Source organism: Chamaea fasciata, unplaced genomic scaffold, assembly GCF_029207755.1.
Source record: "Chamaea fasciata isolate MVZ Bird 193981 ecotype frontalis unplaced genomic scaffold, bChaFas1.0.hap1 SCAF_4, whole genome shotgun sequence".
In the NCBI taxonomy this organism is placed as follows: Eukaryota; Metazoa; Chordata; class Aves; order Passeriformes; family Sylviidae; genus Chamaea; species Chamaea fasciata.
In genome coordinates this window covers 53,385,198-53,397,956 of record NW_027094089.1, presented here as the reverse complement: position 1 = coordinate 53,397,956, position 12,759 = coordinate 53,385,198, and the positions used below count along the sequence as shown (strand labels likewise).

General features: G+C 41.3%; 1 protein-coding gene across 2 annotated transcripts in view; it reads left to right on the top strand.

The window, feature by feature from the left end:
- The window catches only part of NRG1 (neuregulin 1), a 177,254-nt gene that overhangs the window by 24,210 nt on the left and 140,285 nt on the right, over positions 1–12,759 (top strand). For both annotated transcript variants that reach the window (XM_066181600.1, XM_066181602.1), the window contains exon 2: positions 6,215–6,392. In XM_066181600.1, coding sequence (XP_066037697.1) covers positions 6,215–6,392 — 178 coding nt within the window. The remainder of the gene's footprint in view (positions 1–6,214; positions 6,393–12,759) is intronic.

Genomic DNA, 12,759 nt, shown 5'->3' with positions numbered 1-12,759 from the left:
AATATTAAGTGTATTTGTTTTACACTATTCGACATATTCAGTCTGTGGGATCAGGTTTTTGTATTGACAGTGTCTAACAGGATCTCAAAGCTTACAGGGATGCAGCCAGTTGGAGTCAGCTGAAGCACTGAGAATCAGAGGGGAGCGTATTTAATGTAATCAGGAAGTGTGCTCCCGCAGACACAATCATCAGTAAATAAATTAAGTGTTGACCTTTAAATCATAATCCTTAGGTTAGACACTTGCTGACATCCAGCTTCTCTTGCAAAACCTACATTTTTCTTTGGAAATAGTTCTCTGTCTCTGAGGAGGCCTAAGTTCAGAAACTGGTATCTTGAGTGTCTGCAGGAGAATGGACAGCCTGTCATTATCATGTTACACTGAATAAATGAGTGCTCTCAGGCTTTCCTCCTGGACACAATACTTCTAGACATGCTGTTTTGTTACTACCATCCTTTTTCACTCTACTGGAGATGCTTTTTGCTTGTTGAGTGGAAGTGGGGGGGCAGGAGTGAGACCTACTCCATGTGTCCAGTTCTTCCATTTGCGCATTTTTAGCGTCCTGTTGAAAATCCTGCCTTCCCAAGGTCATACTATGAATTGGCCCATGGTACTCTCATTGGTGGGGTTTACTGGGCTTGTGACAGAGAGAGCACAGAGAAGATTAATGCAAGCTCACAGAGCAGTTTCATGGCTAGGGGTAAATATCTATGAACACTGGCATGACACAGCATGCACTTGAAAGCATCTCATGCCAAATAAACAAATATTTTAGGTAGAGATCTGTGGGCTTGTTGCTGCAGTGTTTCTTTGACAAGACCAAGTGAGTCTTCGGTACCATTATACCTAAACCTGGTTATCAGATTAGGAGCTGGCTTTCTGACGAGCTTTTGGGAGTAGTTACTCTGATTTATAGAGGTGTTTGCTGCTTCCATGCTGTTCCAGTGTTTAAAGAACATGTCAGTAGTGCTGTATCTCTCTATTGCTCTATTTCTTGTCTCTTGACCACGTTGCTAGCCATTCCTTTGGAACTACCTTTTCTTTTGGCTTTTGCAATACCTAAAATTTCTGTAAAAATTTAATTTTAGCATCAGTAGAATAAATGATATTCTGTGGATCTTGGTTTTATGTGTAGTTCAAGACAAATGTCAGACTTGTCAGTTTTTCTTTTGCTCTTCTGCACAGACACAAGTATTCAAATATCAAGACCCAGAGCTGTAATGTATCTGGCAGTATTTTCAAAAGAATTCAGAAATTCCCATTAAGTAGCAAAATTATTTGGTTTTGAGTCCTTCAGCTTTTGTGCAGTTTCTCTGGCATTTTGGAGAGCTGGGCGTTTGGGATTATCTTCTTTCATTGCCCACAGTGTTTTATCATGCAGGTAATCTGCACAGAAAGCATGCTTGCAGGAAATAGTCAGATTTTGAAAAGTGTTCAGAATTCAAATGTTGCCTGAGAGAATAATAGGAGAATTAAAACTAAGATAAGAAATGTAAATTTTTGTGGGTTTTAATTGTTTATTTACTTGTTTGTGGATTTTTGTTGCTGTTTGGCTTGGGGGTTTTGTTTATTTGTTTGGTTAGGGTTTGGGTAGCTTTGTGGGGAGGCTTTTTGTCTCAGCAGGAGCAGTATACATTTTAAAGTGCAGCTTATATGTTTAGAAAACCTGGTCTGCTGATGATAAGCCTGACCTTGATTACAATCTCATATGCAAGGGGAGAAGGCTTTTGGAAATAATATAATCTGTCCTGTATTACTTCCCTGCCTTGAGCGTTATGCAGAAAAAAAAAAAAAGAGAAGAAAAAAAAAGGTAGTAAGTCTGAGGCCAAGGCAATGGGTGTTATTTCTGTGGCTTCTATTACCCCTTGCCAAGCTGTTGGTCACAATTTTGTGCAGCAAATTCTGCACATATGCCTACTGGCAAGCATGTCTAATACATTCCTGTGCTCAGGTTCTCAAAAGGCTTTGCGCCTTCCTAGGGAAAGAAAAGACAGGGAAATAAAAACAACTACTCATGGAATTTCAGCTGAGTGTGGTGGTGTGATAATATTTTGCAGGTTTCCTGTTTAATTTGCTCAATGTGTTGAGCTTCCATGCAGATTAACTATACAATCAAGCACTGAAAGTGTGGAGATTGATGTTCTTTGCCAAACTCACAAGTCCTGGGAGAAGAAGTTATCTGCACTCATACATTATCAGAGAGTCTTTTGCAGAGAGAATATGGAAATTTGTGTTCCTTATCTGCAATGATTTTATGCAGGCCAGCAGATATAAGTTTCTGAAAAAAATTGCTAACAAAATGACAGCTATTCAAGCCATCTTAATAAGGAATGATCTAACACCTTGCTTGCTTTTTGCCTGTTAAACCTTTCCAACTCTGGGGGGCTTCTGCTGACAAAATTGCTCTGCTGCTTTTTGTTCTCTCGCTGTTATCAACCTTGCTGCTTTGTTAGAAAGCCGGTCAAAGCATGGGAGGACCATGGGTCACAGAGAGACATCCTGACTGGGTAATGTGAGAAGCCTGGGTGCCTTTCTGTGTGTCTAACTGACTACTAAATGTGAGGCCCTACTGCATTTTGGCACAAGGAATACAGATAAAGCAGATGCCCAACCAGAGCTTTCTTTCAAGCAGCTCCTCTTTCAGGGTACTTCCACAGTTAGTTTATGCGTTTCTCTTCAGGATTTGTCTGTATTCTTTGCTCCCTGGCCCTTGTCATTCTGTGATGGATGGCATGTGTAAGGGCTCTGCTGCTGCCATACCAGAGCTGCTCACAAAGGCACTGCCCAAACAGTAATCTGTAGAAAATCCTGTGAGGCTCCTTTCCATTTTCAGTTTGACTGAGTCCTTGCATCCCCAATGGCACTTCAGCCTCCATCTACATGTAGGAAATGCAGAAAGTGTTTTTGTTGCCCTTCCTGCCTTGTTCCTGCCTGCCATGGGCGGTCTCACACTGTGGGCAGAAGCCTCGCCGGGGGCAGGAGCAGTCCTGCGTGACAGGCACAGCAAGGAGAAGTGGAAAGGAGCCAAGCTGGCAGGAGATGCTGTGGGGACAAAGGGGGAAGGCATGAAGAGGCAAGGGGAGGGCAGTATCAGGAGGAGCCATGTCTAGTTATTATTATAAGCATTTTTGTCTCTTCTGAAAGCATTTTTACCATGTAGACAAGGTCCTATCTTACCAGCACCATAGAATTTGCACAGACTCTGATGAAAGTCAGCTAACTCTTGCCACAGTGGAAGCTGTAGCTGATCTTGATCCAAGTGTTTGATGCTGTATTTTTATCAGTACAAGCTTTCTCGTATGCCTAGCAGGTCTGATTAATTTTTGCAAAACTGCAACTGAAAGGAAACAAACATAGTGTAAATGAAAAGAATTAAAAAAAACTCCCAAGAAACAATCTCTTTTCTGTCATGTCTGTGAACAGCTTTTACAGTTTTCCCTGGAGAGCCTGCATGCTTGGACAGCAAGTTACTGTGAATTAGTGAGGGTCACTGCCATTGATTAAATCTTCTTTTATGTTTCCTGGTAACTCCTGAATTATGGCAAGAGTTGAGCATATTAATTTAACACTTTTCTTTTTTCACTGACAGCTCTGATGGAGGAAAAAATCTGCAAGTCATTTTGAGCAGATAATACTGAATTAAAATAAAAATCAGGAACAAAATGGTACCTCTCTTTTATTCCTAGTTTCACAGTGCTGTGTTGAAAGAACAGTCAACAACTAGTTGAAGTCCTTAGCACAAAGGTTTTCTTCCTTGTAATTGTAGTTTTGCTTTTAATTTGTGCAAGATACGGACTAGGACTATAACAAGTGAAATATGGTAAAAAAGGAATATTGCCTTTCTGTTTCAAACCTCTGAAGCTCCTTTCCTTACATAGTGACAAAAGACTGTAGCTTTAATAACAGAATGAAGCTATTAGCACAAGCCTCAGTAATAAGGCTCTTATTTGATGCTAATTATTTTTGCTGGAAAATTTCAATATTATTATTTTAAAAAACTAAAAATTTATATTCAGACAATATTTACAAGTGTTCTTATATAAATATGTATGCATATATTAATGTGAATTTAAATATGTATATAAATTTATATATATATGAATGTACAAATACACACTTATAAAAGTGTATGTATTTAAACATATTGGTTTCAGGATGGTGTGTGGGCACTTGTTTTTCTGAAATCAGAACTTGTTTTCATAGCATTTTGAGAACACACTGAAATTTCCAAAATTACCCGGGGTTGTGGGAGAAAATGGAAACCAACATATGAGAGGATTTTCTCATCATGAAATGCTGGGTGTTTACCTGATCCATCCCAGTGCCACCCTGACAATTGTGCCTACCCTGTGTGTAGGGTAGCCTACCCTGTGCCATCCATGAGTGGCATTCATGGATGCCATTCCCAGAGAAGTCTCCCACTCAGACATTTTGCTGATGTCTAGAACACTTCCTGCCAGAAGCTTGTTGTTCATACCAGCAGAGATGCATGGAAAACATTGTCACCTTCCTGTTAATCAGAACTTTTGTTTAGGTTTGTTTTTGGTTTTTTTTTTTTAATGGAAGGTTCTTTTGTCCATTTTCTGTCTTCTGCTGGTGTCACAGCAGGCATCCCCTCATTTCATCACTCACTGCAGACCACATTTTCCCAAACACCACTGTTTATGCTTCTCTGGGCTCAGATTTCAGAAAATTAAATGTTTTCCTGGGCTTTACTGGGGTGAGAAAGGCTGCCTTACATGTGGGACAGGCCATGCTGCTGCCTTCAACAGTCACCCATTTACTTATTATACATTGTGCATATCAGTTCTTTATTTAGGCCTCTCATAATTATGGTTATGATGGTGGTGCTTGTTTCTTGTCATATTAGAATAATAATTAAGGGCAACTGATGTCAGCAAGTCTCTACACACAAGGAGCAGATACCAAAACCTAATCAAGACTGTCTGGTTTGTTAGGACATTTTCTTGCACAGGACTCTGTTGGAGACCTTTGGGTGTCTCTTTGAGTGCTCCTGCATGTTACGGAGAATCATTTGACTATGGTGGCCATTTGTGTCCTTGGACAGTATTAGAGCTGTTCAAGAAACAAAATGCCCTGCAGCTGGAGGCACTGCGCAGACATAGTGACTCCCTGGAGGCTCAGGTGGTGCACAGCTGAGGGAGGGTGGACTTACAGGCTATCACCCATCAACAGACCAGCTGCAGTACCCCGTATTAGCCCTCCCCAGTTGTGTGGTAAAGATTTATCTTAATCCTCAGGGGACGCAAGATCAAGTATAGGTGTTTTACCTATACAGTGGAGCACAGTAGTGGCTGGATTACAGCTAAAGCACAGGATCACATGAAGGGTGGGATCTCACAGGGGGAGTGCATCTTCTTGTGAAGCTTGTGCTCAAAGACCAGTACTCATGTGGAATATTAGGGGTCTATAACTTAGAAAGCCTGAAATGGTTGGAGGTTTACACATACAAGAAACGTTATTGCTACAACACAGTAGAAATTTAGATGCATCAGCTGGAACCCTCCAGTGTGTTGGCTGAATCTTTTCAATGCAGTGTCCCCTCTGGGTCCAAAATACCCTTAATTGATATTGATTCTGTTGATGGGCTTCCAAGCCTGTTGTCTTTTGCCTCAGGGAAAGGATATGGCCAAGCTGAGGTTTGAGGAAGGTGTATAATATGGGTTATAATGTTTAGCTGAAGAAAAAGCCTTTCCCTGAGATGAGGGAGGCTGTAGAGCTTATATTTATGCTTTTAACTCCCTGACAGATCAGTTGCACCTTTGGGTAGCCCATGACTCATAGCAATTGAAATTAGTAATGCTGCAGGATACCCTCCCTCCCTTTTTTGCCTTTCTGTGTCACCAGTCAGAGGTGCCTGCCACAGTGTGCTGTCTTGTGTCTAGGTGCACACAATCAAATAATGTCATTAGTCATCCATGCTTTATTCAAAACCAGCACTTTGGTTCTCTCTGTGGCTTGCAAGTTGTAAGACAGTCATAGGAGAGCTCCAGAGCATCAAAGTAGACTGTCATTAAATGTGCCTTAATGCTTTAAGGACAAAACAGATCCTTGTTTTTCAGGGGTTTTTGCAGAAGCATTGCTAGACTGGTTGGGGTTTCACTATTCATGGCCTGCCTAGCTCAACTTGAGTAAATGATATTTTCCTTTTTGAGGATGGCCTAATCACCAGCACATTCTTTTATTTCTTCAGTGGTGCCATTCAAATTGAAGGAAATGAAAAACCAAGAGGCTGCGGTGGGTCAGAAGCTAGTGCTCAGGTGTGAAACCACTTCAGAGTATCCTGCACTCAGATTCAAATGGTTAAAGAATGGGAAGGAAATAACCAAAAAAAACAGACCGGAAAATATCAAGATCCCCAAAAAACAAAAGTAAGTACAAAGCAATATCTTTCAAGTGGGGCTGGGAGGACTGGGAAGTGATGGTCACCAGAACGCAAGCATTGAGGGTGTTAAATGCAGTAACACAAAGCTGAAAGCTATGATTTACAGGGGAAGAAAATCTACAAGAACAGAAACCAATATTATTGTTCCTGAAAATACGAATGAAGTGTGAGTGTGTTACAAATATTTCATAATTAGTTTTCCCTTTTAAATTTCTATTTGTTTTCTGATAGCCAAAGGCTATGATTTTAACCAGTAACCCTTGGAGACATGCAATTTTTAAACTGCTAACAAGAATAGAGGTACCTTTTGTTTATTGTCTAAAATCGAAGAACACTTATAATCATCAACGGATTGCAGATTTTGAAATACTTTAGAGATTTTCTTTTCGAGCAGTTTAGTCCTTAGGAAGGGCTGAATGTTGTCCTCATTATCTCTGAATGTCTTATGCAAGCATGCAGTAGTCCTTTATCAGTCATTGCTTCGCTTGCAGAACAAGGCACTGGTGTAGCAGATGTCAGATGAACAGCAAAGCATGCAAATCCTACCCTCCTGTCTGGTGGTGAGAGCCCCCTGCATGTGACTGATGACCAGTGCCAGAAGATAGACTGGTGCCTTGTTTCTGCAGGGGAAAAACTACACAATGCTTTTACTGCATTGAGACAGGAGAAGGCTTCTGCTGTTTTGTCTCTCCCTTGTTGTTTAGATGGAAAAGTTTTAATTGTCACAAGCTGTGAGAATCTGTTTGAACACAGTCTTTCAACTCTCACTTCTGCTCTCAGTAGGCAGGGCAGCTCTCTGGTACACCATGCCATGCATCCCTTCCTTCAAGACGCAGAAGATTTGGAAGGCACTCTACAAGACTTTTCTTTCCAAGGTGTTCAGTGTCCCCATACTTTTTGTTGGGGCTCACCTCACTAGACAAAACAAACCATAAACAGATAGACATTTGACTTTTTAGAGTTGTTCAGGTTAAACTTGAGAAATTCTGCCCTCCTTGGCAGTTTCTTGTACCCCAGCCTGGGGCCCAAGGTGAAACATGGAGAGGGACAGAGCAGCATCACCACAGCCCCCATGCCATAGTCACACAGGTGTCAAGAAGGAACCTGTGATGTCTCCTTCCAGCATTTGCAAAATGGAGCTGTTCCAGGTGGCAGATAGCCTGGAAAATTGTCTGGTCTCATTTGCAGAGCCATATGTCTCTGTCAGAGTTGTATTTTCAATCTATTCCATAAAGAAAATGTTCAGATCAGAGCCTAGCCCTCGGCTTTCCCAGCAATACGGTGCTGCCTGTGAGGGACAAATCAGTATTTTTTCCACTTGCATTTTGGCTGATGCTGATTGACCAAACTCACTGGGGCTAGGATTTCACCTTCTGGGGCTGAACATCACCAGTTCAGCATTGAATCAAAAAAGTGCCTTTTGCCAGCTCATTTCTTTGTGGGTTTTTTGCCCCCAAAAAGCTTTGAGGAGCTGTCAGAAGGGAAACAGATAGCTATTGATTTGATAATGATGCATGTGGAATGTGTGAGGCTCTTTTTCAGGTTGATGTGCCAAAAAGTGTTTAAACTTCCCCAGAAGATACATAATGAAAAACACTGAAATTGTGCTTTTTTCCTGGAAGATAAAAATGCAAAGTCATCTCACTCATCATAACTGGACAGGGTGCAGGCTTTGACCTGTATTTCACACATTTGTGCTTCCTCAGTCACAGTGATACCACACACTGTTGGAATTTCTCTCTTGTGCTTTAGAAATGTCAGTGTGGAATGGAAAAGCATTTCCAGTTAGAGATGTGAAAGTCACTAGATGTAGAGTACAAAAAAGGAAAAGGCAAGGGATGTCTGCTGACATCTGAAGGATATTCTTTGCCTTCCTACTTTGACATTTTAGTCTGGGGACACGTCATTGCTTTGCCATTTCTTCTTTTGCTACTTGTGTGTGCGTCTGGGACTGAGTAGAAATGAACAGCTTAAGAGAAAATGGGACAGACACGTGTTGTGGAGCTAAAGGAGAGGAGGGGAAAATGCAGTAAATGAATGCATAAATAGGCATGCACATTTCAGTAAGCAAAGCCATGTTAAAAAGATCCCATTGCAAATTAGAGGAGTATCATAGATCAAGGAGTTTTTTCCCCACTTATGTTCTGGGTCTTTTTTCATGATAGCACATTGATAAGTGTTTGTCATGTTCATATGCTTCTGTATTGTTACACAAGCATTTTAGTGTGATTTTTTTTACTATTACAAAGTGTGAGAAACATCAACTACAAAGGTTAGAGTAGTTGATAAGCTGTCTGGGATTAATGTTTGTTTTAAAGTTCAAATGGCTACATAAAAAGAAGGCTATGTTTCTGAAGAACTGTTAGAATGCAGAATGCCACAGCCTTACTGACATCTTCAATCCAAACACTTGAAAATAACACTTTCTAGCATATTTACAGAAAGCTCACAAAGTTTATTTGTAGTACCCAATGGCCACTGATTTCTATTAATGTAGTATTTACAAGAAATTGTCCTTCTTTTTGTGTGATGGCAGAATAAAATGTGTTTATTGTTGGAATAAAAATACTGGTTTCTTTTTTTTGGCTATATAGTGAGAGCTAAAGCTAAATAGCTTTAGGTTTTTGAACAAACTGCAAAATATCTGGCAGTATGATGAAATGACTATCTCAGGAATTGAAAATGAAGACCTTAGCTTTACACCTGAAGTAGGCAAGGAAAAGATAATATATCAGCTTGGTGGTTAGGGGCACATTAGCCAGTGTGAATAGTACTGGATAAAAGGATTTGCTAAAGTGCTGCACATGCTGGCGTTTTTTAGTGTTTTAAGAATTTAGAAGACCCTGTGGCACTGCAGGCTTCCTCAAAGCTTAGCCTTCTGTAGACTGCTTTGCATGTCAAATGGTTTCACTACTCTAAGCTCCCTAGGATAGTTTCAGGGTGGTTGATTCACCCTGAGAGTGCAGAGCCCCAACGTGTGATGGCGCCACCTGGACTAGTCTGGGGCCCCCACTGTAAGAAAGACATGGACCTGTCAGAGTGAGACCAGAGAAGTGCAGTTGATCACAGGACAGAGTACCTCTCCTATGAAGATAGGCTGAGGTAGAGGGAACTGTTCACCCTGGAGAAGAAGAGGCTTTGGGAAAACCTTACAGTACCTTTCAGTGCCTAAAGGGGGCTGCAAGAAGGCTGGAGAAGGACTTTTTTATGGGCATGTGGAGTGACATGACAAGGGGGAGTCTCCTTGAACTAAAGGAGAGTAGTTTTAGATTAGGTATTGGGAAGACGTTTTTTACTGTGAGTGTGGGAAGGCACTGACATGTTGCACAGAAAGGTTGTGGATTGCCAGTCCTTGGAAGTGTTCAAGGCCAGGCAGGATGGAGCTTTCTGAGTAACCTGATCTAGTGAAAGTTGTCCCTGTCCATGGAAAGTGGGTTGGAACTATATGATCTTTAAGGACTCTTCCAACCCAAACTACTTTGATTTTATAGTTCTATGACAGTATGGCAGGTGAATCACACTAAATGGCTACATTCCTTCTCATTACACTGGAGAGTCAAGAGAAACTGAATGACTTTAAATTTTAATGAAATGCATTTAAAGCAATTACTTTTTACCTCAAATTTGTCAGAGTAAGAGCATGCAGTCAGTGAGTTTCTGCTGGTGATTGCTGATGATTGATGCGGCCATGATTGGTTGATTTGTGTGTCCAGGCTCTAAGCTATTTCTTCTAAGCTCTTTCTTTGTGACAGTAGACATTCACAAAAAATCAGGCCCCAGACAAGAGCTTTTCACCTACTAGCTAACTTTCCCATGGCTGTCCTCTGGCATTTAATTTTCCATCTCTGATTTCAAATGCAGGTGAGACCTGTACGTTATTGGTTTGGGCAGTGTGCCGTACAAGTCAGGTGCTCTTCATTACACATAGAGAGACTCCCTTATCAGGGCTGGGTTGGTTGTTTGTTTTTTTTTTTTTTTGTGGCAGATACAAGGTGCTTGCCACTTCTAGATGATGGCTTTGGGTGCAGTAGAGCATGTGGAAACTTTGTGTGAGGGTGCCCTGTACCTTGAGCTTCATCCAAGCTTAGCCTGCATATTTGCCTGCAGACAAGCAATTCTGGATGACAGATGGAGACTGGAAGTAAAATGAATTCAAACAACTAGATAAGGTGGGCTGGAACTGCATTCTGCAGATGTGTTTCTTTCCGCTTCATGTATGAATACAAGTTCAGTGGCATCACAGTGGCAATGAGCTAAAGATTCAGCAGAAGCAAGTCTTAGAGGGACTGACCTTTTTTTTTTTTTTTTTTTTTTTGGAGTAGCATGGTATAATTTGAGAAAAGGACAAGGCTTTGACAACAAAATCCCTTATCAGCAGCTTTAAGTCAGTACTGTTGGAGTACTGCATTGCTAGGAAGCTGCTTCATTTGCAGCCATTAATGAGTCATTTTCTGCTCTGATGTTTTGAATTCTGTCCCAATACCTCTCAATGGTATTTTTAAGGCTATAAATATTCATATTATTTCTCCTGCTCTCAGGGACAGAACTCCTTACAGGATATTTTTCTAAACCAAGAGTAAATATGGCTTGTTAGAAATGGATTTGTAAGAAATATCAATGCTTCACCTATTTTAATATAAAAATAAAATCATAAAAGGAAGACACAATTCCTTGTCTTTTCCCACATGCATCAAGTAAAACAAAAACAATAAAAAAAATGTGCAGGGCAAAGAGATTTTTCACAAAGCCAAGCAGGCCACAGAAGTAGTTTGCATCAGTATTACTTAATGTATGGAGAGGACTGCAGCAAGTATACAATGGATGTCTGCACTGAAGTGATGCAGCCGCAGCTGTGCTTCCTTCCTTTTCACTGGGTTACAGTGAATTCTTAAAAACACTGATCCTGTTTACATTTCCTTTTGAAGCTTCATAAGGCTACAACTTGCTCTCCATCTAGACAAGTGTCTGCAAGTATGGCTGAGAGATAACCTGTTGCAATATAGGAAATATCACCTGTCCACACAAGCTGTTAGGTGGTGTAAAACACTGCATGATGCTTTGGTCAGGCCCTCAACAGGCTGTTGTGAAGGCAGATGGCTGGCAGGCAAATGAAAAAGCAGGCCACTTTTACTGCTGTATAAGCCGAGCTGTTAGTCAGGTGCAAAATTTTCACACAAAGATACATGCAACTTTTGCATGTTTCTGTCAGTGCCTTGATCACTTTTTTCTCATATATTCATGGCTGCCACGAGCTAGAGTCTGTTCTTGTATGCCATCTGAAGTGCAGCCCAGTTAATTAATTCAGCACTGGGAACTGGGTTCCTAACATTTCCTGAGAGGGAAGCCCAAATATTCAGCTATTTATTTCTTTACCATTTGAGAAAACCTGAGTAAATTACTAATCCTAGCTTGGCTGCTCCTCCCTCTTGCAGGCCTAGTGGCCTTGAGAAAGCAGTCCTCTTTCAGGACCTGGGGGGGAATCTCTTGTGATGCAGGTTTCTGGCAGAGACGGGTCAACCCAGCACACTGCTTTTGTTCCATGAGGGCTGACTGCTCAGCAGCAGAAGTTTCACATAGAAGCAGGGAAGGGTGAGCTGCCAATAGGCAGATATTTGGATAGCAGATAACAGATAGGATAGTGTCCTGTGATGGAAGTAGGGGTGGCTCACAAGGATGTGTCATTGAAAAATGGCATTGAACATTTTGGTTGCTTCAGAAGCGCACACTACTGCAACAGACCTGCTTGTGGTCTGAATCAAGCCCTGCTCAGTGATTTGCAGAAGGGGTGATTTGCAGTTGTGATTTCTGCACAGAGAGTTTGGAGATACAGCAGTGCTGAAGCAAAGCAACTCCCCAGACCTTGTTTAGCTCAGCAGTCGTGGTGGTGACTATCAGTTTTGAGAGTGAGAAACCGCTGCCTCCTGGAGATCAGCCCTTCAGGTTGGGGTAGGCCAGCTTTGGGAAGCCAGTGTTCATGCACTCTGATTGACTATTCTGTAGATCAGGTTTTATGACAGGCAGAAAATTTCCCAGACAACTTCTTTTAAACAGTAACTGTGAACAGCAGTAATGTGTGCATTTCCCCCAAGCTAGTCATTCTCTGCCATGTAGATAATGGGATTATTGCCGTCCTGTGAGTTGGGGACCCCATGAATGACACCAGAACATGTTCCTGCAATATTAATGGGTAGGCAGGAGTTCTGCATTTGAAAATCTAATCTTAAAATCTTGGAGACTGATTAAATTACATCTCTGAGCCAGGAGCAAAATGTAGCTTCATGCAAATTGCGCTCCTGCCCATGGTTTTTTTTTTTTTTATTAACACTGGAGAATGATTTACTATTGAGGCTTCA